The following is a 27,023-nucleotide window of genomic DNA, read 5'->3' on the forward strand; positions in this document are numbered from 1 at the left end:
TTGTAAAATATATATTTGTGTCTGTAAGTCTAAAAATTTGAATTCATGCTAACAGTGTGTATTTGACATTCAATAGGGTGTAGAGAATGAACTGTCAGATACACAGGCAGAGAAAGAACAGTACGGTGATTATACAGAACTTGGGAACCATCATACTTCCCCTGAAAGAGGATCACCATGGCGACATTCTCTCTACCCACAGAAAATACCCGATTCACAGCTGCAAGGATCAGAGTCTCAGAACACCTTGGCACACTCATCACTGAGTGATTCTTCAACAGCAAAAAGTCGTGAGTAACCAGTAAATAACTGCATTTTGAAGTTGTTAGAAGGGTGCATGCATAATTCATAAATATTGATTACTTAAGCTCACATGCTCCAGAATGACTGTTGTATGAAGAACTTTCTGGAATGCAACACTCCTTTAAGGCAAGAAAGTGGGTTTGAATTGAAAAACACAATAAATCAAGAAAGAAAAGATAAACCCATTATAATGATAAACCTGGAATATTAAAAAGTGATTTTTATTTTGAAAATTTTGTTTTTTTTTTCTCATTATAGACCCCATTAAGTGCACTTGGTTCATTTTTTCTACCTTTACTCTTATTTGCTAATGACTACATCAAACACCCTAAAACTAACTATAATTAAACTTTTAACTAAAGGAAGACTCTTGGTTCAACAGCTTGCGTGAGCAGCAGATTCACAGAAAGTTGCAGGGCAGAGTAAAACTTTGGACCAATGTTCACTTGTTACAGTTCAGTACTAACCTTAGCCCAGAATACACTAGTATCATTGTCACCATTCTGTGTTATCTTTGCTGTGCTGAGTATTGTTGTCATGTTTTTAACTGCACATGCTGCATGTTCATACACAAAAGCAGATGAGATGCTAAGCCCAGTGCTCACTGCTAACAAAGTCAGATTACATTGCCAGTTAAGGAAAGCTGTCACTGTTAGTCTGGTATATTTCATTCATTTCAGTTCAGCTAGCCCCCACAGCCATTGTGCTGGGAGTGTTCAAGGAGTTTGCAAATAATATTCATCGTACAGTGCAGGCTTTCATGGCGGGCACTTGCGCCCTTGGTGATTTTTGTTTTATGGCCATGGTCCAATGTTTTGTTTCACATCTAGAGGGTAGTGACATTAAGCTCTAAAACAGTAAAGAAAAGTGTTAAAATTCTGAACAAACTGTTCATTTTCATTAATGAAGACAAACACTTAACTTGTGTAGTAGATGTGGCCAGTACGTGGCACGGTACAGCAGTGAGCGTAAATCCACCTTTAACACAAAACTCAGTGTCTACTTCTACACCTACATGTACATGCTCCACAAGCCACCTTCCGGGGTGCACGATGGGGGGTACCCTGTAGCACTGCCAGTCATTTCCCTTCCTGTTCCATTCACAAATAGAGTGTGGGAAAAACTACTGTCTGTATTCCTCTTTATGAGACCTAATTTCTCATATTTTATCTTCATGGTCCTTATGTGAAATATATTTTGGCGGTGATAGAATTATTCTGCAGTCTGCTTCAAATGCCGGTTCTCTAAATTTTCTCAATAGTGTTCCTCAAAAAGAATGTGGTCTTCCCTCTGAGGATTCCAATTTGAGTTCCCGAAGCATCTCTGTAACAGTTGCATGTTGTTCGAAGCTACCGATAACAAATCTAGCAGCCCACCTCTGAATCGCTTTGATGTCTTCCTTTAATCCGACCTGATATGGATCTCAAAAACTTGAGCAGTACTCAAGAACAGGTTGCACTAGTGTTGTATATGTTTTCTCCTTTACAGATGAACCACTCTTTCCCAAAATTCTCCCAGTAAACCTAGTTGACCATTGGCCTCTTTCTTACCTACCATTCCCAGAGGTGCTCATGGCTCTTTTGTAAGTTTGTAACTTCCACAGGGCCCCAAGCTGTGGCAGTCCTGTCTTCCTTCCCAGGCTGCATTTCCTCCCCCTTGCCCCTACTTCCCCATCCTTGCTCCTCACTCCTACACCACTGCCCTGCCCCCCTCCTCCCCCTCTCTTGGTGTTTTTACTTATATTGACCTCTCTATCTACCTGGTTTTCTGTATTCCTTAAGGTTTTGGTTCTCATTGCTTTTCCTCTTTCATCCTTTTTGGTCCCTCTTTGAGGTTTGACCTCCACTTATTAATTTTCTATCTATAGTGAGAGTGATTTGAAGAACTCCCTCCCTAGTATCAACCGTAGCATGGATTTCTCTCCCCATTCCTTCCTCTCTGTCTCCCCCGCATTAGCTCCCTTCTGTCTTGCTAGGTCACCAGCATGTGTAGCCAGTCCATGTGGTGGGGCTGTTATGTACCCATCTGGGTGGGGCCCCTGGCAACACAGAGATCACACTTATGATACCTGAGCTATTGCCACCCCATATATGCCTAGGAGGGTTGCTTGTCATTCTGAAGCATAGGAATTCCTGGCAATGGCTGCCATGCCAGATGGCCCTTGCTGTGGCTGGATAGCACCCATGGGGAGAGCCTTTGATGGGAGTGGGTGGTATCAGGGCAGATGATTTGCACTTGAAGCACATCAAGCTCCAAAAACCTGGCGTCCTCTTTGAGTGGTAACAGATCATTGAATGCTTCTTGTTATTCCCCTACAGCCTTCCCTTCCCTGGCTACACGCTGGAAGGACTGTCAGGCTCACCATGTTGGGGTGAAACACTTTCCCCTGTACTAGGATGAACAGGGACAAGTTTACTACCACAAAGCTACAGTTTTTTTTGGAAAATATGTAAGACACATTTGGCGTAGTGGAGTTTCTCAGTAAGATGTGGTCAGGGCCCCTGGTCATCAGCTCCGTCCACCCCCCCCCCCCCCCCCCCAAGCTGCAGATCTTTGTGCTTGGTGATGCCTTGGTGTCTATTACACGTCACCTGTCTCTCTGAATATGGTCCAGTGTCATGTTTCATAGGCAACTCGTCCTTCAGACTGATGAGGAACTCTAGGCTAATCTGGAACGACGTGGTGTTCATTTTGTTTGATGTGTGCAGAAAGGTGATAAGGACAACTGCATTGATACCGGCACCTTCATTCTGGTTTTCGAGGGAGGTACCTTCCCATAGGAGGTCAGTGTTATGTCTTATTAGTGTGACATGAAGCCATACATCCCACCGTCAATAAGGCTTTCAATGCTTGTGTTTTGGGCATGTGTCTTCCCGATGTACGGGGGACTCTCTGTGGACAAAGATTCCATGAGGGGAGCCTCTGTGTACCGCCACTTGTGTGTGTAAATTGTCATGACCGTCACTCTACACAGTCACCAGGTTGGCCAGCTTGCAAGAAATAACGGAAGATATAAGAGTATAAGTAAGCGGATTGTCTATCTTACATTGAGGCTCATCAAAAATATGACCAGCTCCACCCTGTGTCGATGACTTCAACTTTTGCCTATGAGACCTCTTCCTTACACCAGTCCCATCCTCCTCTCCTCTCGTGCTCCCCTGCAGTTCTCACTCCCTTCCCGCCAGGTGCTACTCCCACTTCCCAGCCAAAGAAGTGCCCCCCCCCCTCCCCCCACTTCCTCATTGCCCACCTGTAGCCCCAAGGTTGCCCGCTCTCTTTCGGCTCCAGATCTTGCAGCCTATTCTCTCTGTGTGGCACCCCCGCAGGTGCCTCACCACTCTTTGGGTGAGTTCAGGCTTGGCTACCACGGTTGCCCAGCCTTTTCAGCACCTTTTCCCTTCCTTTTGCATGTCTATCCTCCTGCTATTCTTTTTCCCTTCCCATAGGGAACATGGGGGGAATGTGTTCTGAAGTTTTAGTAGCCTGACATGAGAACAGTCTCTCAACTGTTTTCTTCTTCATTCTCCATCTCTACTGTTGTTCCACAACAGGTAGGTTTCGCACATGCCCCTGGGTACAGGCCAGGCCGACGGAGGGGTGATTGCCTGAGCTGTTATTTTCCCAAATTGCCAATTGGTCCATCTGTCAGGATTTGTGAGGTGTGGAACCCCTCCCTCAGTTGGTAGGAGCACACCATTGGAGATTTTGGCAATCATAATGGATTTTCTCAGAATGAGCCACTCACCATCTCAGTCTACACCTACTAAACATAAACAGAATGAGGCTAAAGATTCAAAGAATCTCTCAGCTACACTTTGGTTCCTCATAGTATCACTTACTAAAGGTCAGTCCTTTGCTACGGTTAATCCGCTTATTATTCAGAAAAGTGTTGATGAAATTGTAGGCCCTGTGAAATCTTGCTGTTGTGTACATAATGGAATTTTGCTTTTGGAGACCAGTTGTGATTTTCAAGCCCACATCATGAAAGAGGTTGATGCAACTTTAGTGCCTATACACCCCATTTTTTTCATGTTTGATCGAGTAGTGCTTCCACTGAAGTCATCAAGGTCTGACCATACATCCCAAACCGGATGTGTTGCTACCAGTGTCAACATTACAACTGCACTTGTATGTCCTGTTGGAACTGCCAAATGTGTTGTGTGTGGTAGGTATGCTTGTGAGGGCAATTGCCCACCTCCTCCCCCCCACTGTATCAATTGCAATGGCAACCATGCAGCCTCATCCCAAGAACGTCTCCTGTATCGTTACGAGCGGGCTGTCCAGGAGATCCACATGAAGGAAAAAGTATATTACCTTGTTGCTCACAAGTTGTTGCATAGCCAAAAGACCTGTGTTTTACCATCTGGCACTTACAGTACTGTTCTTGCTACGCCTCATTCCATAAAGGACACGGCCGTACAGACTTGCAACCTTAAATTCGGCAGTGCAGTTGTAAAATCGTCGAGTATCATGGTAGCATCCCCGTCTCCTCCTCCTCCTCCTCCTCCTCCTCCAGCTGTGCAACAAGCCACCAAATCTTCACCTCTGGTGGCAAAAGCACCCGCTACAAACCTTCAGGCTAGAAAAATGGATACTCCTGCAACTACTTTTTATGTTCCTCCAACCAACAAACATCTGAGTCTTCATCTGCCATCTGCAAAGACTCTAAGAAATCAAACAAAGGCAAATAGTCTTTTCCTTCCTGGAATCGGAGATCCTCTTCTGCCATGACGCTGCATGATACGCTCACTCCGCCACCCTTCATGTTTCCAGTGCACATGGCCTACCATTTTTCTACTCTGGAATTGACTAGCCAACCCAATGAGAATGCCAACGCCTCTGTAGATTTCATGGAACAGATTCTTCCTGCCTCTTTGCCTTGAAACACTGAGTCTTCGAAGGCTGGCACTCCGCAGCCACTGAGGTGACAACCCTTCATTTGTTCCCTCCTCCCCTTTTCCAGTTATCTCTCTCCTCCAGTGGAATGTTTGTGGCATTAGATCCAACAACGACTGCTCTCAGAATCACAGCATTCACTTGTTCTTTGCCTCCAAAAAACAAAATTGCATCCCTGCAACCACTTTGACCTCTTGCATTTCCTTCTGGTCCACTTTGACCTCCCCCCCCCCCCCTTGAGGGAGGCATTCCATCTCATGGGGGGGGGGGGGTCATGCTGCTCATCTGAGATGACATTCATAGTCAAACTATCTCACTGAACACTTGGCTGCAAGCTGTTGCAGTCTGCATTTTACTTCCTCATTTCACATTTTCTCTCCGTACTGTTTACATCCTTGCATCATTTATTGTCACCAGGATAGACTTTCTCCATCTTATTGGGGAACTCCCTCGTTCCTTTGTGTTGCTTTGTGACTTTAATGCACAGCATCCCCTTTGGGGTTCTTCAAGAGCCTGTCAGATAGGTGCCCTCTTGACTGACTTTCTCAATCAACTCAACCTCGTCTGTCTTAACACTGGAGCACCCATGTTCCTTTCAGACTCCACACATACCTATTCCCATTTGGAACACTTGGTCTCCAATTCCCAGCTTGTCCATAATCTCAAGTGGCCCTTTCTCTCTGATGCTACTCGAGCGACCATTTCCCGTGTTCTACCTGTTTGCTGACTCCTACCATGCCTACCTGTAAACCCAAGTTGCAGCTTTCTAAGGTTGACTGGAGGCTTTCTTCGTCACTGGCAACCTTCAATGAACAACATTTCCCCAGTTGTGATGACCAGATAGAGACATCATGAACTTTATCCTTACTGCCGCAGAATGTTCTATACTTCACATTTCATCATTACCATGCCTTGCGCCAATCCCCTGGTGGTCTGAGGTATGCTGTGATGTGATTTGCACTTGGAAGCATGCTCTCTGCGTTTTTAACCTTCATTCTACCATGGCAAACTGTACTTGTTATAAATAGTTGTGTGTGCATTGTTGTTGCATTATTCGCAATATCAAAAACACTAGCTGGATTTCATTTACTAGTTCTTTTTATGGTTCCACTCCTGCTTCCCTTGTATGGGGCAACCTCCATCGGTTCTGTGGAACCAAGGTCAGTTCCCAGATTTCCGGCCTGATCAAAGCAGGTGATGTCATTGTGGATCCTACAGCTATCTCCAGTACCTTGGTTTGCTATTTTGTGGAGATTTCAAGCTCCACCCACTATCACCCCACCTTCCTCCCTCAGAAATGAGTGGAGCAGGCTCGGGTGATGCACTTCTCCTCTCAGAATTGTGAACGCTAGAGTGCTGCCTTCACTATGAGGGAGCCGAGGTCATGGCCCCAGGGCCAGACAATGTTCACATTCAGATGTTGCAGCACCTTTCTCTTGCAGACAAGCACTTTCTCCTTCATACATACAATCACATGTATGCAGATGGAAAGTTTCCCAGATGCCCATGTGACTCTACTGTCACACCCATACCTGGTAAGGACAAACACCTTCCTTCTAATAACCACCCTCTTTCTCTCACCAGCTGTGTTTGCAAGTTGATGGAATATATGATTTGTGGCTGGTTGGTATGGTGGCTCAAATCTCACAATCTACTAACCAATGTAAAATGTGAATTTCGAGTGTGCCATTCAGCAGTTGACCATCTTGTGACTTTGTCAATCCATGTCATGAACAGTTTTCTGTGGGAATACCAGACTTTTTTTTTTTTTTTTTTTTTTTTTTTTTAAGAAGGCCTATGACACCTCCTGGAGGACTGATGTCCTCCGTACTCTATTTATGTGGGGCTTCCAAGAGAGTTTTTCCCATTTCTTTCACGAATTTGTAAAAGACTGAGTTTCAAGGTACATTTGGGTTTGGCTGTGTCGGATGTCTTCATCCAGGCGAATGGGTTGCCTCAAGGCTCTGTCCTGAGTATTGTCCTCTTTGCTATAGCTTTTAACCCTATTATGGCCTGTCTCCTACCATGCATCTCCAGCTCCTGTTCTGTTGACAACTTTGTGACTTATTGCATTTCTCCACATACTTGTCTCCTTGAGCAGCGTCTTCAGCGATGTCTCAATCACCTTTACTCGTGGAGTATCAACAATGGCTGACAAAATCATTTGTGTGAATTTCTGGCAATGCAGTCGGTATCTTCCACCATCTTTACATCTTGGCCTGTTGCTCTTCTGTTTGCTGAAGCTACAAAATTCCTGGGGCTGATGCTTGATAGAAAACTTTCTTAGTCCTTCCATATGTCTTACCTGGTCGCACGCTGTACCCAGTCTCTCTTATGTACTATGTGTTCTAAGCGGTACTTCCCGGGGAATGGACTGGACCACCGTCCTCTGTTTTACTGATCCCTTGTCCATTTGAAACTAGGCTATGGGTGTCATGTTTGTTCATCTGCACGCACACCCATCTTATGCTGTCTTAATACAATCTGTTTGGCCCAGTTGAGAGTCTGTAAGCAGAAGCTGCCAAACTACCACTATGATACTGGCGTGATGTTCTCCTCCATAGGTACACATTAAGTTTGTCTGCCATGCACAGCTACACATCCAATGACTTTTTTCTTCATGACTACTTTGATCACCAGTATGGGGCCCATCCATCTTCTCTGTTACCTCCTGTAGTTTGCTTTTAGCTCCTACTCCAGCTAACTTCATGCTACCTGCCACATTCCTTATGTGTGTGAACTCTTCACCAACTTTGTTTTGTGTGATGGCCTGTGTTCATCTTGGACTTCACTCTTTTCATAAGGAAACTATTCCAGATTTGATCTATTGCAGAAAGTTTCTTGACTTCGCACACAACGTAGTACACAACCTTTGTGTACACTGATGGCTCTAAGGCAGACTGTGGTGTCGGGTGTACCTTCATCATTGGCATCGATCACATTCGGTACCAGCTTCCAGAACACTGCTCATGCTCAACATTTACAGCAGAGCTCTTCCCCTCTATCAGGCCACCAAATACATCCGGCAACACAGGCTTTTTAATTGTGTCATATGCTCTGATTCTCTCAGCACCCTTCAGAGCCTCTGTGTGCTGTACTCAGTCCATCCCTTAGTGCATCAGGTCCAAGAACACTTCCATTTGCTCACTGTTGAGGAAGCCACAGTGGTGTTCTTGTGGGTTCCTGGCCACATCAATCTGACAGGAATTGAGCCTGCTGACACTGCTGCCAAGACTGTAGTCCTCCTACCTCGGTTCACTAGCTCTTTCATCCCTTCAGTGATCTCCGTGTTCTGTCTGTCGGCAGGTGGTGTCACTTTGGCATCACCACTGGTCTTCTCTTCATGTGCACAAGCTCTGGGGAATTAAACCACTCCCAGCAGCTTGGCCAACCTCATCTAGGTCCCCTTGCCACGAGGTCATTTTTAGCTAGGTTGTGCGCTTGGTATTGTCATTTATCCATTGCTTTTTGTTAAATGATAATCCCCTGCCACTTTGTGCTCATTGTCATCAGCCATTGATTGTTCACCATTTCCTGACCAAATGCCTTTTTTGAACCACTTATGTTCTCATATACAGGTTGAAGAAAAATTTGTACATTTGAACTTTGCAGAGCAATTCCTTGCCTATTAGCAATACAAAAATGTCACTCACAAAATTTCATCCTGTGCGTATTTCTGGCAATAAATCGATGATAAAGAGTGGCAATCTGGCAACACTGTAATCACATGTACAGTAACTACCTCTTTCAGCATATAGGAGTAGTGCTGTGCAGTTAGTGTAGTGGATAGCATTTTGGGTTGGCATGCAGGAGATCGAGGGTCAATTCTGAGTCAAGGCGAATGTGTTTTTATTTGCTAAATGTAATCTGCATGGTAAGGTATCTGGACTCTTAATCATCATACAGTGGTTACAGTAGGTCTTCTACAAAACATTTATGCTTACATATTTTGAGCACAGAAATGGAAGTGCAATTGTTTTCATTGATCAGCTTTTAAAGAAGCCTTTGCATGTTGTGGATGTGAGTTTTTTCACACCACTACTAGATTCCAGTGGTCTCATTGATTAGTACCAACTACTATTCTTGCCAAGTACAGGTCCATTTTATTTGTGATGACCTTATGTCATCAGTAAGGCCAGCAATATGCTTTGCAAATGATTTCCAGACATATACCGTGTACATGTCAGAAACATGAGGCTTATGAAATGGTGTATACTACAATACAATATAACAGAATGAAACTGGCAAATAAAAACACATACGCCCCGATCCAGAATCGAACCCTTGACTTCCTGCATGCTAACCCAAAACACTATCCACTGCACCAACTGCACAGAACTTCTGCTATATGCTGACAGAGGTACCTACCATACGTGTGATTATGGTATTGCCAGATTGCCAATGTTTAATGTCCATTTACTGCCAGAAATATGCACAAGACAAAATGTTGTGAGAGACTTTTTTGTATTGCCAGAATGTGAGGGACAGCACTGCGAAGTCAGAGTGCACAAATTTTTATTCACCCTGTATGTTTGCCGTCTGAGTTACCAGCTGTTTTAACGAACGATGCGCAGGCTGTGGAGTGCATTTCATTTTTTATCTGCTGAAGCAATGTTGTGAAGCCCATTTAATCTTTGGTTCGGGACCTCTCCTGTCTCTACAGCATATTTTGTGGACGTTTCTACACGAGGAAATCCGACAAGACAGCTCACTTTGCTTCTGTCAGTTGGGCTTAATGTAACGACAAATAAGTTCTTTTACTTCTTGATATTCTAAGATTGTGGCATGGCCGCTTCTGACCTTGGTTGTTTTTGGGCCCAAAAACGAGCAGAACAAATCTCTATGCTCTGACCCCCTCCATCTGTGAGAGAGGAGAAGAAGAAACGTAAGTCCCAGGTCAAGCGCCCGCCCCCCCCCCCCCCCTCTCCTTAGGTGCCATTTCCCTCCTTGCAGCCTGAGTCTGACATCTTATTAATGTAGGTCCCCCATCATTGTTGGTTACAGATGGTGACCCAGAGGTGTGATTGGCACCAGCCCAGCCCCTTCACCTCTCATTTGGATACCTGCTCTGTGGTTATTCAGTAGAACTGTAATGCATACTACCATGACCTTGTAGATTTGCAATCCCTTATTGCCTTTTACTTGGCAGCTTGTGTCTCCCTCCAGGAATTTTGTTTTATTGATGCCCACTCACCAACCCTTCATGGGTTCCATGCTTTCTGTCGAAACCGGGTTGGCCCTTTGAGGGCTTCCGGTGGTGTATGCACATCGATCTGTACAGATATTTTTAGTGTGTGGATCCCACTTCATACCCCATTGGAAGCGGTTGCTGTTCGAGTCCATTTGGACTCTGCCATCGCAGTTTGCAATTTCTATCTCCCTCCTGACAGGCCACTCACATCTGCCCTAACTGCTCTCCTTCAGCAACTCCACCCTTCTTTTCTCCTCCTCCTCCTCCTCCTCCTCCTCGGAGATTTTAATGCCCATCATCCTTTGAGGGGCAATGGTTCTTCATCTAGTTGGGGGATCCTCTTTGACCAATTTCTTGTGGACCATGGCCTGTGTTTTCTTAATGATGGTTCCCCTTCTCATTTCAGTGCTGCATATGGCACTTTCTCTGTCATTGATCTTTCACTCTCTTTTCCTCCCCTTCTTCCTTCCTTACACTGATCGCCACATGATAACATCTGTGATAGTGACCACCTTCCATTGATTCTCTCATTCCTTTTCCGCCTCCTAATGACTAGGTTTCCCTGCTGGGTTTTTCATCATGCTGATTTATCTCTATATACCTCCCAGCTTATCTTTCCACCTTCTTTGTCAGGTTGTGTTGGTGAAGTTGTCCGTGATCTGTCAGATAAGATAATCCGTGCTGCCAGCATTGCCGTTCCCCACTCGACAGGCCATGTCCACATATGGTGGAACACGGCTGTTGCCACCACTATCCCTGATCATTGTCATGCCTTACAACATCTTAGGCGGCACTTGTCCTCCAGCGATCTTATTACTTTTAATTGTCTTCACGCCAAAGCCCGTTACTTAATCAAACAGAGCAAACCGATGTATTAGTTAAGCTTTGTCTCCTCCCTAGGTTCTTCTGTCCCTTAATCATGGGTATGGACTCTCAATGGAGAGACAATATTGTGGTTCCTGTCCTCAAGCATGGCAAGGTTCTAACGTCCCTTGATAGTTACTGGTCCATCAGCCTGACAAATGTCCCCTGCAAGTTACTAGAACAGGTGGTAGCTCATCAACTTAATTGGGTCCTTGAATCTCATTACCTTTTATCTCCTTACCAGAGTGACTTTCAGGATGGATGGTCTCTGATCGATCACCTGCTTTGATTGGAAACCACAATTCAGTAGGCCTTTTCTCAGTGCTGCCATACTGTCAGTTTCCTTCAATCTTCGTAAGACCTATGACATAACTTGGCACGATCACATCCTCCTTATGCTCCATGAGTGGTGTCTTCTGGGCCCCCTCCCGATTTTTATTCACCAGTTCCTGTCCCACTGGTCATTCAGAGTCCGGGTTGGCTGTTCTCAGCTCTCTGTGGACTCACGATAATGACATTCTGCAGGGCTTTGTATTAAATGTCGTTTTTCTAATCGCTATTAATGGACTTAGGGCATCTGCTGGACCATTGGTCACCCCTGCTCTATAGGTGGATGATATTTGTTTTTGGGCTAGCTCCCACTTGGTGGCCTCTGCAGAATGACAGCTCCAGCATTTCATCTGATGTGCTTCAACATGAACACACTTGCACAGTTTTCAGTTCTCTCCCATTAAGTCGAGGATGGTGCATTTCTGTCACCTTCCAATGGTCTGGAGCTCTGCCTCAATGCCAAACAAGTGACTGTGGTCCCCTAGTTCCATTTTTGGGTCTTCTTTTTGACAACAAGCTTGCTTGGTTCCCCCATATCCATCATCTGAAGGTTGGCTGTTTTCATAAACTCAGTGTTCTTCGCTTCCTTGTCCACACCTCTTGGGGTGTGGATGATTCAGCCCTTTTCCGTCTTTACCAGGCATTACTTCTGTCCTGTCTGGACTATCATTGTCAAGTTTATGGATCAGCTGGCCCTTCCACACTGCTCCTCTTTGACCCAGCTAATCATTGTGATATGTATTTAGCCACTGTTGCGTTTCTCACTAGTCCTGTCGTTAGTATTCTAGTTGACATTGGTATCCCTCCCCTTCTGATTCAGCAGTTCCAGCTCCCAGTTTCTTATGTTGTCACTATCCACTCTTCCTCTGCTCACCCTTCCTATTCTCTTCTCTTTGTGGCTTTGGGATGCCACCTGCCTGCTGTCCACCTTGGGTGGGTTTACTGGTTGGGCTCTGCCTCACTTCTCTGCGCCTTGAGTTCCATCTTCTCTGCTTGTCCTCTTCCCCACATTCTGTCCCAACCAACCCCCCCCCCCCCCCCCTCCTCGTCAGTTCCGTGACCATGGATTTGTATATATCTCTTCTGGGGACTGAAAGCCTCCATCACTCCAGTGGTGTTCCGTTGTTTGTTCAAACGCTCTTACACGATTTTGAAGGATGCAATTGTTTCTTAGACCAATGGCTCTAAATCTGCTGATCATGTGGTATATGCCTTCATGTCTTCTGTTGGCACAGAACATCATCTCTTGCCTGCCAAGTGTGAAGGGTTTACTGCGGAATTGATGGCCATCTATTGGGCTCTCTGTTTTATTAAATGGTCCTCTTTCTGTTATGTAAGAACTCAATGAGTGGCCTTCAGGCTATCGCTTGGTGTTTTTCCCAACAACTCTTGGTCTCTGCCATCCACAACCTTCTTGCTGATCTTGGAGGTGCTGCATGTTTGGTTGATTTCCTTTAGGTTCCTGGCCATGTATGTTTCCCAGGTAATGAAGTAATGAACTCGCTGATCATCTGGTGGCAGATTTGTGGCTTTACATTGAATCTCTTTTCGCTCAATCTTGGGCTGACTCTTGGGAGGCCAAACCCCTGTCTGATAAATTTGTGCCATCAAGGAGACTTCCGCCATATGGCGTTCTTCCCTCTGTCCATCCCAGCTTCTTCCCTCTGTCTATCCCAGCAGGAATCTACCTTCCTCTGCCATCTTCGTATTGGCCACACTACACTGAAGAGCCAAAGAAACAGGTACACCTGCCTAATAATGTGTAGGGCCCCTGCAAGCAGGCAGAAGTGCCACGAGACATGGCATGGAATCGACTGATGTCTGAGGTAGTGCTGGAAGGAATGCCCATAACTCTGTAAGAGTATGAGAGGGTGGAGATCTGTTCTGAACAGCATGTTGCAAGGCATCCCGGATGTGCTCAATAAAGTTCATGTCTGGGGAGTTTGGTGGCCAGCAAAAGTGTTTCTGAGGTCACTGGTTGTGTGGTGTGTTGCATTTTCTTGCTGGAATTGCCCAAGTCCATTGGAATGCACAATGGACATGATTGGATGTAGGTGACCAGACAGGATACTTATGTACATGTCACCATTCAAAGTCGTATCTAGACATATCAGGGGACCCATAGCACTCCAACTGCACACTGCACAAGCCCAACACCACTGACTTGAACAGTCCCCTGCTGATATGCAGGGTCCATGAATCCATGAGGTTGTCTCCATAGCTGTACACATCCATCTGCGCAATACAATTTGAATCGAGATCGTCTGACAACATGTTTCCAGTCAGCATCAGTCCAATGTCAGTGTTGACGGGCCCAGGCGAGGCGTAAAGCTTTGTGTTGTGCAGTCATCAAGGATACGTGAATGGGCCTTCGACTTTGAAAGCCCATATTGATGGTGTTTTGTTGAATGGTTAGCACACTGACACTTCTTGATGGTCCGGCATTGAAATCTGCAGCAATTTGCAGAAGGGTTGCACTTCCATCACATTGAACAATTCTCTTCAGTTGTTATTGGTCCTGTTCTTGCAGGATCTTTTCCTGGCTGCACCAGTGTCAAAGATTCGATGTTTTACCAGATTCCTGATGTTAATGGTACTCACATGAAATGGTCGTATCCCCCTGCAGGTTCAGGGGTTAGAATTGGCCCGTCGTATTCCTGCCTGTCGAAAGTGGTGATTAAAATGAGTCTCACATGTTTCAGCCTTTATGTGTTAGTCCTCTCTCGGGTTTGACCTCTATCTTTTCCAAATTTCCGTTGTTAGTGCATGCCATGTGGGGAAGGACGCCTTATGTGGTGTTTTTTGTTTGTCCATCATGCACCAAGATCTTGCATGCAACTTATTGTCATGCAGCGGGCTTTGCACCCAACATCTTATGGGTTTCCTACTACTCGTCTCCTGCACCATCCCATCCTTCATGCCCATGACAACTCTGGACCATTTTGGCACCAGAAATACAGTGCGGTAGCCAGTCTGTTGTGGTGGGGTTGTCATGTACCCTCTTGGTGGTAGCCCCCTGACAACACAGGGATGGCACTGCTGATGCCAGAGCTGAGACCTCCCCACATATGCCAAGGAGTAGGTGCCCATCCTTCTAGGGCACCAGGACTCCCAGAAATGGCCATCCCTCCAGGTGGCCCTTGCTGAAGCTGGGTGGTGCCTGTGGGCAAAGCCCCTGGTCGGAGTAGGTGGCGGCAGGGTGGATGACCCGCAATGAAACGGGTTAAATCAAATCAAGCTGGTGGTCTCTCGGTCCCAGCAGTCTCCAAGCATGTATGAAATGAATTTGATGCAGCGACCTATGATTCCCGATTGTTCCCCTCCCTGGCCACACCTTGGGAGGACCGTAGGGCGACTCGGTCTCGTGCGCCGTATTTGCCTCGCTACCTAGATTGCCGAATGACTGATGGAGAGACCTTTCAGGTAATGAAGCCCCAGTTTTTTGTAGACCACCTCGAAGATAGGTTTGGGGAAGTGGCGGCGTTGTCTAAAATGCGCAGCGGGGCGATTTTGATCCAAGCGACCTCCCGAGCCCAGTTGCGGGCGTTGCTCACCTCTGACAAGCTGGGTGGTATCCCCATCTCGTTTATTCCCCATAAAAGCCTTAACTTGGTCCAGGGTGTTATTTTCCATCGGCGACCTCCTTTTGCAGTTGGACGAGGAGCTACGTGCAAACTTAGAGCTACGGGGTGTCCACTTCGTCCAGCGCATGCATAGGGGACCCAAAGACAACAGGGTTGCTACTGGTGCCTTCATTTTGGCCTTTTGGGTGACTCATTGCCTGAAAAGGTCAAGGTGATGGTTTACCATTGTGATGTGAAACCATACATCCCTCCCCCCATGCGGTGCTTCAAGTGTTGTAAGTTTGGTCACATGTCATCTCGTTGTACTTCCAGTGCCACATGCAGGGATTGTGGTCATCATCTGCATCTGGATGCTCCATGTGTGCCTTCTCCCACTTGTGTCAACTGTTCACCTGACTGCCCTATTCTCCATAAGGAGCAATGAATCACGGAAATAAAAACCCTGGACAGGCTCACCTGTCAGCACGCAAAGAGGAAATATGAATGGCTTCATCCTGTGCAGATGACTACATCATATGCTGTGACTGCGACTTCATTGTCCCCGGTGGCGATGGCTGTCCCTGCAGTTGTTAAGCCTCCAGTGGGCCCTCAGGGCTCCCCTGACGCTTCCCTCGTGTCTGTGATGGGGGACACTGCTTCTTCTGGTACTCCCAAGGTACCTCCTTTGGGAGACCAACACCTCCCAAATTGACTGGTATATCAGACTCCCTCTTCCCACCCCCACCTCCCACCCACCGCTGAAGGTACACCAGCCTCCTCCAGCTACTCATGTGCGGAAAGGGTCCCTTGGAAGTCAGTGTACCTTCTAAGACATCCTCCAGTGTGACAGCTGACATCAGTCAGTGGCTCAAGCAGCCATGAGCGCCAGATCGCAGAGCTTCCCGCTCTTCATCTGTCCCTGGCCCTCCCTCTGAGACTCCCTCCCAGGTTGCTCCTAAGGAGCAGCGGGAGGTGGAGAGGAGGAGGAGGAGGAGGAAGAAGAAGAAGAAGAAGAAGAAGAAGAAGCTGGGTAAGATGGAAGAGGTTCAGGTTGCCTCTGTGCCACTTGTTACTACCAGCTCTGCGTCTGAGGATGATTTGCAGATTTTGGCATCCCCCGATGATCTCAGTCTTGCCTCTTCCTCAGACGCAATGGTTCTTGATTCCGGCTCTCCTTTGGTGCTAGTAGATGACCCATCGGCATAATCTGCCTCCTCGGTCCTTTCATACCTTTTTCGGCCGTGGGCAGTGTCATTCTCCAGTGGAATTGCAGCAGTTATTTCCACCACCTTGCTGTGCTCCACCAACTACTCAGCCTTCACCCTTTCTTTTGCATTGCTCTCCAGGAAACTTGGTTTCTGGCATTGCTAACCCCCATCCTCCATGGCTATCGGGGTTATTATAAGAATCGGGCAGCTTATGAGATGGTATCTGGTTGAGTCTGCATCTACGTCCTTAACTCTCTTTACAGCAAGCATGTGCCTCTTCAAACGCCTTTAGAGGCTGTCGCTGTTAGGGTGTGGACATCACAGGCTGTTACCATCTGCAGTATCTATCTTCCACTGGATGGTGATGCCCCACAGCATGTATTGGCTGCGCTGATAACCCAACTGTCACCATCTTTTCTCTTACTGGACGACTTCCACACCCATAACCCTTTGTGGGGTGGATTGGTGGCAACAAGGCACTGTCATTGAGCAAGTGTTGGCACAGCTCAACCTTTCTATTTTAAATAATGGTGCCTCCACACAGTTCAGTGTGGCGCATGATATGTACTCAGCCATCGACCTTTCGGTCTGCAGCCCTGACCTTCTATCGTTTGTCAAATGGAGTGTGCATGACGACTTGTGTGGTGGTGACCTTTTTCTGACCTTTCTGTCACTGCCGCACCGTCACTATTCTGGGCACCTCCCCAGATGGGCTTTGAGTAAGGCTGCCTGGGACTTTTTCACCTCCATTGCCACTATTGAGCCTCTTTCTCATGACACCATTGATGTGTTGGTTCACACGATAACCACCACCATTGTTTCTGCAATTCCCTGTTCTTCTGGGTCCCCTCAGCAGAGGACTGTGCCTTGGAGGTCACTGGAGATCGCTGAGGCGATTAGAGATCGCAGGCGGGCCCTCCAACGTTCATAAGCGGCACTTGTCACTGGAACATCTCTTTACTTTTAAGCGGCTCCATGCCTGAGCCCGACATCTTATTCGCCATTGGAAGCAGGAGTGCTGGGAAAGGCATGTCTCCAGCATTGGCATCCGTACCTCTCCAGCGTAGGTTTGGGCCAAGATTAGGCGACTCTATGGCATACCCTCGTCAGCGTACCTGGAGTTTTCCCTGAATGGAGCAGTCTGTACCGAATCTGACATGATTGCAGAACTCTTAGCAGAGCATTATGCTCAGAGTTCTGCTTCTATGAATTACCCGCTGGCCTTCCGCTCCATGAAAGAGCAGTTGGAATGTCAGAGCCTTTCATTCCATATGCGCCACACTGAATCGTACAATGCTCCATTCCGTGAGTGGGAACTCCAAAGTGCCATCATCGCTTGCCCTGATACGGCTCCTGGACTGGATCGCATCCACTATCAGATGCTCAAACACTTCTCGGTGGACTGCCAGCGACACCACCTAGACCTTTTCAACCGTATCTGGGTTGAGGGTGAGTTCCTGCCTCAATGGCGGGAAAGCATTATCATACCAGTGTTGAAGGCTGGCAAGAACCCATTGGAGGTGGACAGCTACCACCCCATTAGCCTCACCAACATTCTGTGCAAGTTGCTTGAACGTATGGCGAGCTGGAGGTTGAGTTGGCTACTTGAGTCTCGGGGCCAACTGGCTCTGTCTCAGGGTGGGTTCCATAAGGGCTGCTCTGCCACCAATAATCCGGTCTGCCTGGAGTCTGCCATCCATACAGCCTTTGCCCACTGTCAGCATCTGGTTGCCGTCTTTTTTGATATGCGGAAGGCATAAGATACAACATGGCAACATCACATCCTCACCACACTTCATGGGTGGGTTCTTAGGGGCTCGCTCCCGATTTTTATTCAAAATTTTCTGTCACTTCATTCCTTTCACGTGAAAGTTGGTTCCTCCCAAGTCCAGGAGAATGGGGTCACACAAGGCTCTGTCTTGAGTGTCTGCCTCTTTTTAGTTGCTATCAATGGGCTAGCTGCAGCTGTGGGAACGCCTGCATCAGTTTCTTTGTAGGTTGATGACTTTTGCCTGTACTATAGATCCACTGGCATTGTGGTTGCTGAACGGCAACTACAGGGCACTATCCGCAGGGTGCAGTCTTGGGCTATCATGCACGGCTTCCAGTTCTCAGCCGCCAATACTTGCGTCATGCATTTCTGCCGGTGTCGCACTGTTCGCCCTGAGCTGTGGCTTTATCTTGATGGCGAACGTCTTGTTGTGGTCGAGAGGCATCAGTTTTTGGGCTTGCTTATTGATACCCGGTTGACTTGGCTCCCTCATATTCGACAGCTTAAACAAACGTGCTGGCGGCATCTTAACACTCTGCGTTGCTTGAGTCACACTAGCTGGGGTACTGATCGGTCTACCCCTCTACGACTGTATCAGGCATTGATTCAATCCCGTCTCGATTATGGGAGCCTGTCTTATGGTTCAGCATCACCTTCCGCATTGCGGTTGCTGGACCTCATACTTCACTACTGGATCCGACTCGCAACTGGAGCTTTCCACACAAGCCCTGTAAACAGCATACTTGTTGAGGCTGGTGTTCCTCCATTGCAGATCCAGCACCAACGACTACTAGCCGCTTATGCTGCACATGTTTGCAGCTTGCCTGGGCATCACAATTACCATCTCCAGTTCCCAACTCGGTCGTCCATCTTTCCGAATGGCAGCCCCGGTCAGGGTGTACGATCGTGGTTCGCATCTGAGCTCTTATCTTGGGCTTGAGTTTTCCCCTCTCCCACCTCTTTTCTGGGCCCATTTACATATATCCCCTTGGTGTGTGCCCCGCCCATGCCTTGGCTGAATTTGGCACAGGGCCCAAAGGACTCAGTCCCTCCTGAGGTCCTTGACCGGCACTTTCTTTCCATCCTTACCACGTTTCACGGCTCTGACATGGTTTGTACTGACGGTTCGATGGTTCTGGTCGAGTTTGTTGCGCTATTACTCTTGGTGATCTTTCTGAACAACACTCATTGCTGGCTGGCTGCAGTGTTTTCACAGCTGAGCTGGTCACCATCTCTCATGCCCTAGAGTATATCCGCTCCTGCTCAGGTGAGTCCTTCATCAGCTGTAGTTGACTCCCTCAGCAGTTTACGAGCTATCGACCAGTGTTTTCCTCGCTCACGTCTGGTGATGGTTATCCAGGAGTCCATCCATAATCTTACCCGTTTCGGCCGCTCCGTGGTTTATGTATGGACCCCGGGTTATGTTGGCATCCCGGGTAATGAAGGTGTTGACAGGCTGGCCAAACAGGCTATTAGTGCAGCGGCCCTGGAGATTGGACTTTCGGAATGTGATCTCTAGTCAGTATTGTGGTAGAAAGTCCTTGGTACCTGGGGGTGGTGAATGGCGCACCCTGCCTTCACCCAATGAACTTCGGGTTATCAAGGAGACTACAGGTGTGTGACGCTCCTCCATGCGAGCCTCTCACCAGGACTCATTTGTTCTCTGCTGGCTATGCTTTGGCAATACCTGGCTGACACATGGTCATTTATTGCGCTGTGAAGACCCACCTCTATGTCTCTGTGAATCACCGTTGACAGTGATCCACATCTTGCTGGACTCTTCGCTTTTAACTGTGCCTTGCCTGATATGCTCCCAGCACTTTTCACGGATAACACTGCAATGGTAGGCTTAGTTTTGAGTTTTAATCATGCAGGGGGCTTTTATCGCTCAATCTGAGGGTTTGTCTCTTTTGTGTGTTGAGTCTGGCCTTTGGCCTATGGTTTTAGATTGGTGTTTTTAGTGTGTCTCTTGGTGGTTGGTTCCCCCCCCCCCCCCCTCCCCTCCCCTTCCCATGGTCGGTCAACCACTGTAACATTCTGTGTGCTTTTAATTCCTCTTTTCTGGTCTTTGTCTATGTCTTTCTTGTTCTTTGTCCTTCTTTGTCGTCTCTGTTGCTTGTTTTTCTTCATTTTGGGTGTTTCATGGTCGTGGAATGAGGGACCGATAGCATTTGTAGTCTGGTCCCTTCAGCCCCTCCGACCAACCAAATGGTCGTATGGGAAAATCCCCACTTCATCGCTACTTGAGAGATGCTTTGTTTCATTGCTCATGTGCCAACTATAACATCACATTCAGACTCATTTAAATCTTGATAACCTGCCTTTGTAGTAGCAGTAACCAATCTAACAACTGCGCCAGACACTTGTCTTACATAGGTGTTGCTGACCGCAGCACTGTATTCTGCCTGTTTACATATCTCTGTATTTGAATATGCATGCTGTACCAGTTTCTTTGGCACTTCAGTGTAGGTTGACCCATGGTTTTTTACTCCACAATGAGCTCCCTTCCCCTTTGTAGTTGTGGTGCTCTGCTCATGGTGTTCCATATGTTTCTGGATTGCCCTTGCCTTTTGGCCCTTCACATTAAATAGGCCCTCCTACTTTCCATATCTCGCGTGTTAGCAGACGACACCTGCATGGTTACATTTGTCCTCAGTTTTCTTCATAAAATTGGTTTGTAACCTCAGATATAAATTCTTGAAATTTCCTGTGGAATTTGAGTCCCTCAGTTAGCATGGGCACTGGTTACGGAGGTCTTGACCTTGGCTCCACACCATCCATATTCTCCCGCTTTTTCCCTACATTTTATCTGATCTGTTATGCTTGTTTCTTTCCCCTTTTCTTGTATCTACTGCCCCCTGGTATTGTCTCTGTTGTATCTTGATAATGGTATGGTGCAGGTGTCAGGATGGGTGCCCACCATGCGTAGTGTTTCTGGGGTGCACCTGCTCTCCTCATTTCCACCCACTCCCCTCCCCCCTCCTTTTCTTTCCTCTTCCTGCTGCCCTGATGTCTCTTTTTCCTCTTTTGTTTACAGGTTATATCTTCCCCTTGACTGGACTGTGCTGTTTTTGTTGTTCCTCCCCTACTGGATCATGCGACCAATGACCTCATAGTCCCCCCCCCCCTCCCAAAAATCAATAAAGCAAACAATCGGCTTCTCTATGACAATCCTCATGTGTCCAGTTCACTGGCAGTACTGTACAGTATTTAGGCACAGACATTCTGCATAGACTACACAAACAGTCCTATGACCACTGACACCTGACACACTCGAATAGCTCCATGATGCAAACTCATGGGCAAGCACAGACTGATGGTCTCTTTGGCTGCATATAAATACCAGCCTGCTGTGGCAGTGCTGCCAAGTGGCCTTGTAGGCATGGCCCTCGACCATGTTGTGATTGGCCGTATCCGCTGACTGCTACACTTCTAGTAGTGTTTGTGGAGGTGCCAACATTGAGGCTCACGATGTGAGATATCGATGACACTTCACAAGACATATTTCTCTGCCTAGTGTTTTTCCTTACAATGCTGTAGACTTCATCTGATGATGCTCCCATCACTGGAAGATGAAACTTTAGGCAGAGAAATATGCCTTGGACTGGAGCCTGATGCCCATAAAATAAATAGTGCCAATAGCAGTCAAGTTCTTGTGTTTCCTTTTCTTCTTTTTCATTCCAATTTTAAAAATTTTGTGTAAATTGTTTCAAATACAAACTGTAGAGACAGTATAAAATACACAGCTGACACACATACTTATATACTTATTTTGCTTTAAAGATGCAATTTATCTCTGGAAAAAAGTAGGTCTATATGGGCAGATTGTCTGTCAAGTGATGTGTGACCAAAATTCTGCTTTCTCGAGAGATCAGATTCAAAGCTTGCAGCTCATGATTATATTTCTTCAGTAAATTTTGGCACGGCCATAACTTATGAATGTACATTTTCTATCACAAATGTATAAATCTATTACTGAAAAGTTTTAACTACATCAAAATTAAAACTTTCAAAATCGTTATATTAAAGTAATGATTTGGGAAGGGAAATGAGCTTAAATAAAAGATAATCCACTCATAAAAGCAGCACGGTTATTTATTGTGGGGAGATACTGAGAAAAAGGAAAACTGAAAACAACAAAATAAAAATTAAGACAGTTTCATTGTTTTGATGATGTCATAAGTTTCATCAAATTGTTTGTCTCTGTTTAAAAAGTTTCGACCATTTTTCAAAACTAGGAAGAAATTATGCTGGAAAGGAGATATAAAGTTCATTATGTCTGCCATATGTGTTGTTTCTTTGTTTTGGGATGAGTTTCCCATCAGGGAAACTTCGAAACTGATGCCGAGCAAAGCCCATTGATCAGTGCCCAGCCCAGTTTCCAGAGTATACCCATTTATCAAATTGAGCTTCAGAATTAAACTTTGACATTCAAGGTTTATTAATAAAAAGCAGATGGACCATGCACTTTATCTTACTTGGTACGATGTAGTTTCAGCCAGTTGCTTTCATTTCCGGCAACATGTTTTTCTTTCTCTTCATGACACACTCTTGAAGGTCTTTATCCGAAAATCTGCTAAAGTGTATCAGAACTCGTGTATCCCTTGTAAAAACAATCTCATAAAATGGAGCATGTTAGGACCAGATAACAATAAGTGTAACTGTGGAGAAATACAAAATGTGCAACATCTAATAACATTCTGAAATATGTCCTGCACATTGCTCCCTAGACGAACTCCCACTAAGCAAGCCTGAAGCTTTGATTTAGCCCAGTGTTGAGCTGAAAAATTGACAGCTTCAGACTCAAAAAGTAAAGTAAAGTAAGTAAGTCAGAAAATCTGAACGTTACATTTCATAAACCACAAACTTATTCATTATCATGTGGTGATAGCAGATCTTACTGCCACGAGCATTTGGACATATACCACTCAACTGCTAAGGCGCACAGCAGTTTCGTTCAGTGTGAGCGAATTATTGAACTAGGGCTGATGCCAGTGTTGCATACAACAATCTGCCTGTGTGGTAGTGACAAGTGGTGTCAGCCCATTTTTCAATGTTTGTGACTTACACCACTTGGCACCCAACATGCCTGTATACTAGTACACTTTGATGTGTGTGCTTAGCTTGCTAGATTAATATTGTGGTCTCACAGAAAAATGACACATTCTAATGTAGTTGTGATATTACAGGACCCCTTTCTCGAATTACATGGAAATAAGATGAAAACAATCTGTAGTTCCAAAGTCTTAACAGATCATTAACTTTCTGTGCATATATGCACTATTCCTTCATCTAAGTTAGACATCTGCAAGCCACTATCATTCTGTCCGCCCTTCCTGTTGCATTTGTAGATAATATGTGGGAAAAGCATTTGTAGATAATATGTGGGAAAAACAATCATCAGTGCTCCTGTGTGTAATCCTGAATTTTTCTAATTTTACCATTGTGGTTATTATAGGAGATGTAGATTAGAGAAGGTGAACAGCCAAATTCCATGTGTTCAATAATCTTGTGATTCATTTACTTTACACTTTCTGCCATTAATTTACTATTGCTGCCTTCCCTCAGAATAATCCACTCTGTGCTCCTCCCCATTAAATGGTTGCCTCCATCCATATAACAGCTCGTCATTTTTTCCTTGTGTCTACATCTGTTTGCATCTTCATAGCACATCAGCACATTTCCTTTTTTATTATGACAGATGCTGAGAACACATGTGCCATTTACAGCTTGGACTTGAAAAATTAGTAGACTATTATTATGGGTTTCTCCACAGAAGAGGCTTTGTAGACAAAAGGGAAATGCGTCTGGTGTAAAATTCTGTTCAATTAATCACAGTAAGCTTAAGAAGCCACAGAAGCCAGAGAAGATGTAAGTAGACCGATTAAATAATTGGGTTTTATGGTGGTTGTTTGCATAGTTCTTGCACGGTATTTTGATAGCGTGACTTGCTGTCTTCTTCAGGTGCTCCCTGAGACTGGTCCTTGGATGGATCAGGTCCAGTATCTATGCCTGGATGGTGCTAGGCTCTCTGTTTTCAGTCTACACAATGTCAGGTGCTCCATCTCATGTCTGCACATGCTAGGGGGGGCTCTAGTTGTCCTCTCTTGCCACTGGTGCTCCATCCACACTCTGCACCCGGCTTAGCCACCCTCTGGTGTCATGCCCATCATCTGATACTCTGTTTCACATCTGTGCTGTGCTAGGCATTCCAACCATCAACTACTTCCACATTGGCGATCCTCTAGTTGTCTTGGGCCTTAGGTATTGTATTTCTCATTAGGTGCTTGAGGTGTTTTGTCTCCTCTGTGGAAACAGTCGAGTGTATGGTCCTATGTTTGTCACTGTTTGTCCTGTCTAGTGATGTGTCATCTCCGGTGTGTAGTGTGTGGTGCTCTTTCCAAGGGCTGTTTTCTTGGTCTCTACTCCTATTTTTCTTTCTCACAGAATCTCAGTCTTGTCTCTGTTGGGTTTTCAGAAGCTCAAGTGCTGGATTCTGGGTGGTGCTGAACTGGTATCCAGGGTCAGGGTTGATGAGATTCTCTGTGAACTTGATCTTGATGGATTCTTTTATGACACTGGTCTAGTATCTCAGGATCTGTGTCACAGTCTGAGAGTCACTGTAGTTCATTGAGTGACTGACTTCTAGACAGTGCTCTGAAATTGCTTCTTTGGTTGCCTGTGTGATATTCCTCTGGAGTTCTTTACACGTTATTTCCACTCTCATGTGCTCCAGAAGAGACAAAGAAGGTGCCCATGTCTGCTATATGCTGGACCGATCTCTGCCAGAAATTTTCTTGAAACATAACATCAAAAGCATATTTTTCCCACCGACAAAAACTGGGGCACTGGTGAGGATTGTAAAGGATGGCTTGAGGCTAAATAAGCCAAGTATTTGCAACATACCAGGCCAGTGTAGGATGTCATAAATCAGTCACACCACCGAACATCAGAGGCATATCACACTCAGACACGGAACCAAATCAGCAATAGGGGAGCACTCTCTAGAATTCAGTCACTCAATGTACTACAATAACATTAAAAGTGTGAAACAGCACTCGAGACCCTGGGACAGTGTCATAAAAGATTCCATCAAGATAAAGGTCACGGAGAATCTCATCAACCATGAGACTGGATACCAGCTCAGCACCACCTGGAATCAAGCACTCAAGCTTCTGAAAACACAACAGTGACAACACTGAGATTCTGTGAGTAACAGAAATGGAATTGTAGGCCAAGAAAACAGCTCTTGGACACAGCACCATATGCTACGTACTGGGGGGGAGACATCACTAGACCGGCTGAACAGTAGTGGATGTAGAATGAGAGATCTGACTGTTCCCACAGAGGAGACAGAACACCTAAAGCGCCCAATGAGAAGTACAACACTGGTGGGCCTGCCCCAACAGGTGAGGATGTCACACAGGATGTCCAAGGCAACCGAAGGATGGCCAAGGCTGCAGCAGTAGGCAGATAGAATGCATGGTGTGACGCAAATGTGAAACAGAGCTTTAGACAATGGGCATGACACAAGAGGATACGTGGTGTAGATTATGGTCGATGCCCCAGTGGAAAGAAAGGACAACTAGAACTTTCCCTGGCAAATGTAGATTTGGATGGAGCACGTGATGTGACAGACGAAAAACGGAGAATCAGGCAATGGGCACAACACCAGAGGATGACCAAGATGGGTGTAGACAGCAGTCGGAGCACCAGTGGCAAGAGAGGACAACCAGAGCTGCCCCTGGCAGGTACGGACTGCAGACAGTGTGCCTGATACAACACCCTGCAAAAATACTGGACCTGATCCATCCAAGAACCAGTCTCCGGGAGCACCTGAAGAAGACAGCGAGTCACGCCACTGAAATATCGCATGAGAATGAGTCAAATAAGTGGCGGAAGATCTGATTATTCAATGTGTCAACATATCATCTGGAAAGCCTCAAGAATTATGTGTTATAAGCAGACTACAGTGCACTCATTTCCTTTCTTGGCGCCTGTTTTCCATTTCATGTCAAATAATTATTGTGAAACATCTGTTGCACACAGGGGTTCCTATTGTAATTACCCTGACATTAGCTGAAGGCTTATGTAAGTACTGAATTAACTACTTAATCTTGATTTAATCTTGTAATTGTAAACTTTTCAGTATACAAATTAGTGCCTGACTGGCCAGATCCAAGTAAACACGTGGGGCAGCTTTCTGCTGTGAGCATTGATACAGATGGCAATATTGTTGTCTTCCATAGAGGAGATCGGACATGGGGTTCACAGACATTCCTGCTTGACAACACATTCAGTGAAATTTCTCTAGGCCCAATAAAGCAGTCAGCAGTCATTGTTTTCAACGCAACGACTGGTCATGTTCTGTACGAATGGGGAAACAACATGTAAGTTCAATACCTCATTGTTGAATGGGTTTATAGAATATATTAGTGAAATTTTATATTTGTGTTGTGTGGTATGCATCATTTACTTTTGCATTATTGTCTGTACAAGAGAGTAATATTTAGAAAACTATACAGATTGTATCACTTCCTTGTACAGTGAGTATTTTTAAATTCACTTTCGGGCTACATGTAATTGTGTATCATTACCTGATTTATAGAGTATGGTTGCTGTCTCTCCTAGGAATAACTGTTGTAATAATTCATGTTCCTCTAACAACAAGATGCAGCAGGCCAAAATTTTTGAGCGAATTGTGTTAAATATATTGCTCTTCTTGTTATAGAATTTGTAAGTTGTCAGCCTTAAGAATCTACCACTGAAATTAAATCAGACTTGTTTATATTTACACACAGTGACACAAAATGAGACAGTAGTTGTAATAGAGCTGAACCATTAGACCAGTTACGTAAATAAAACGCAGGCTTGTATGGCCAGTATTTACATTTTTG

At 45.7% G+C, this 27,023-nt stretch overlaps 1 protein-coding gene across 3 annotated transcripts in view; it reads left to right on the top strand.

Annotated features, from left to right (window-relative positions):
• The window catches only part of LOC126262574 (peptidyl-alpha-hydroxyglycine alpha-amidating lyase 1), a 103,704-nt gene that overhangs the window by 28,075 nt on the left and 48,606 nt on the right, over positions 1 to 27,023 (top strand). For all 3 annotated transcript variants that reach the window (XM_049959290.1, XM_049959291.1, XM_049959292.1), the window contains exons 3-4: positions 77 to 290; positions 26,276 to 26,516. In XM_049959290.1, coding sequence (XP_049815247.1) covers positions 77 to 290; positions 26,276 to 26,516 — 455 coding nt within the window. The remainder of the gene's footprint in view (positions 1 to 76; positions 291 to 26,275; positions 26,517 to 27,023) is intronic.

The sequence above is a fragment of the Schistocerca nitens genome, chromosome 6, assembly GCF_023898315.1.
Source record: "Schistocerca nitens isolate TAMUIC-IGC-003100 chromosome 6, iqSchNite1.1, whole genome shotgun sequence".
In the NCBI taxonomy this organism is placed as follows: Eukaryota; Metazoa; Arthropoda; class Insecta; order Orthoptera; family Acrididae; genus Schistocerca; species Schistocerca nitens.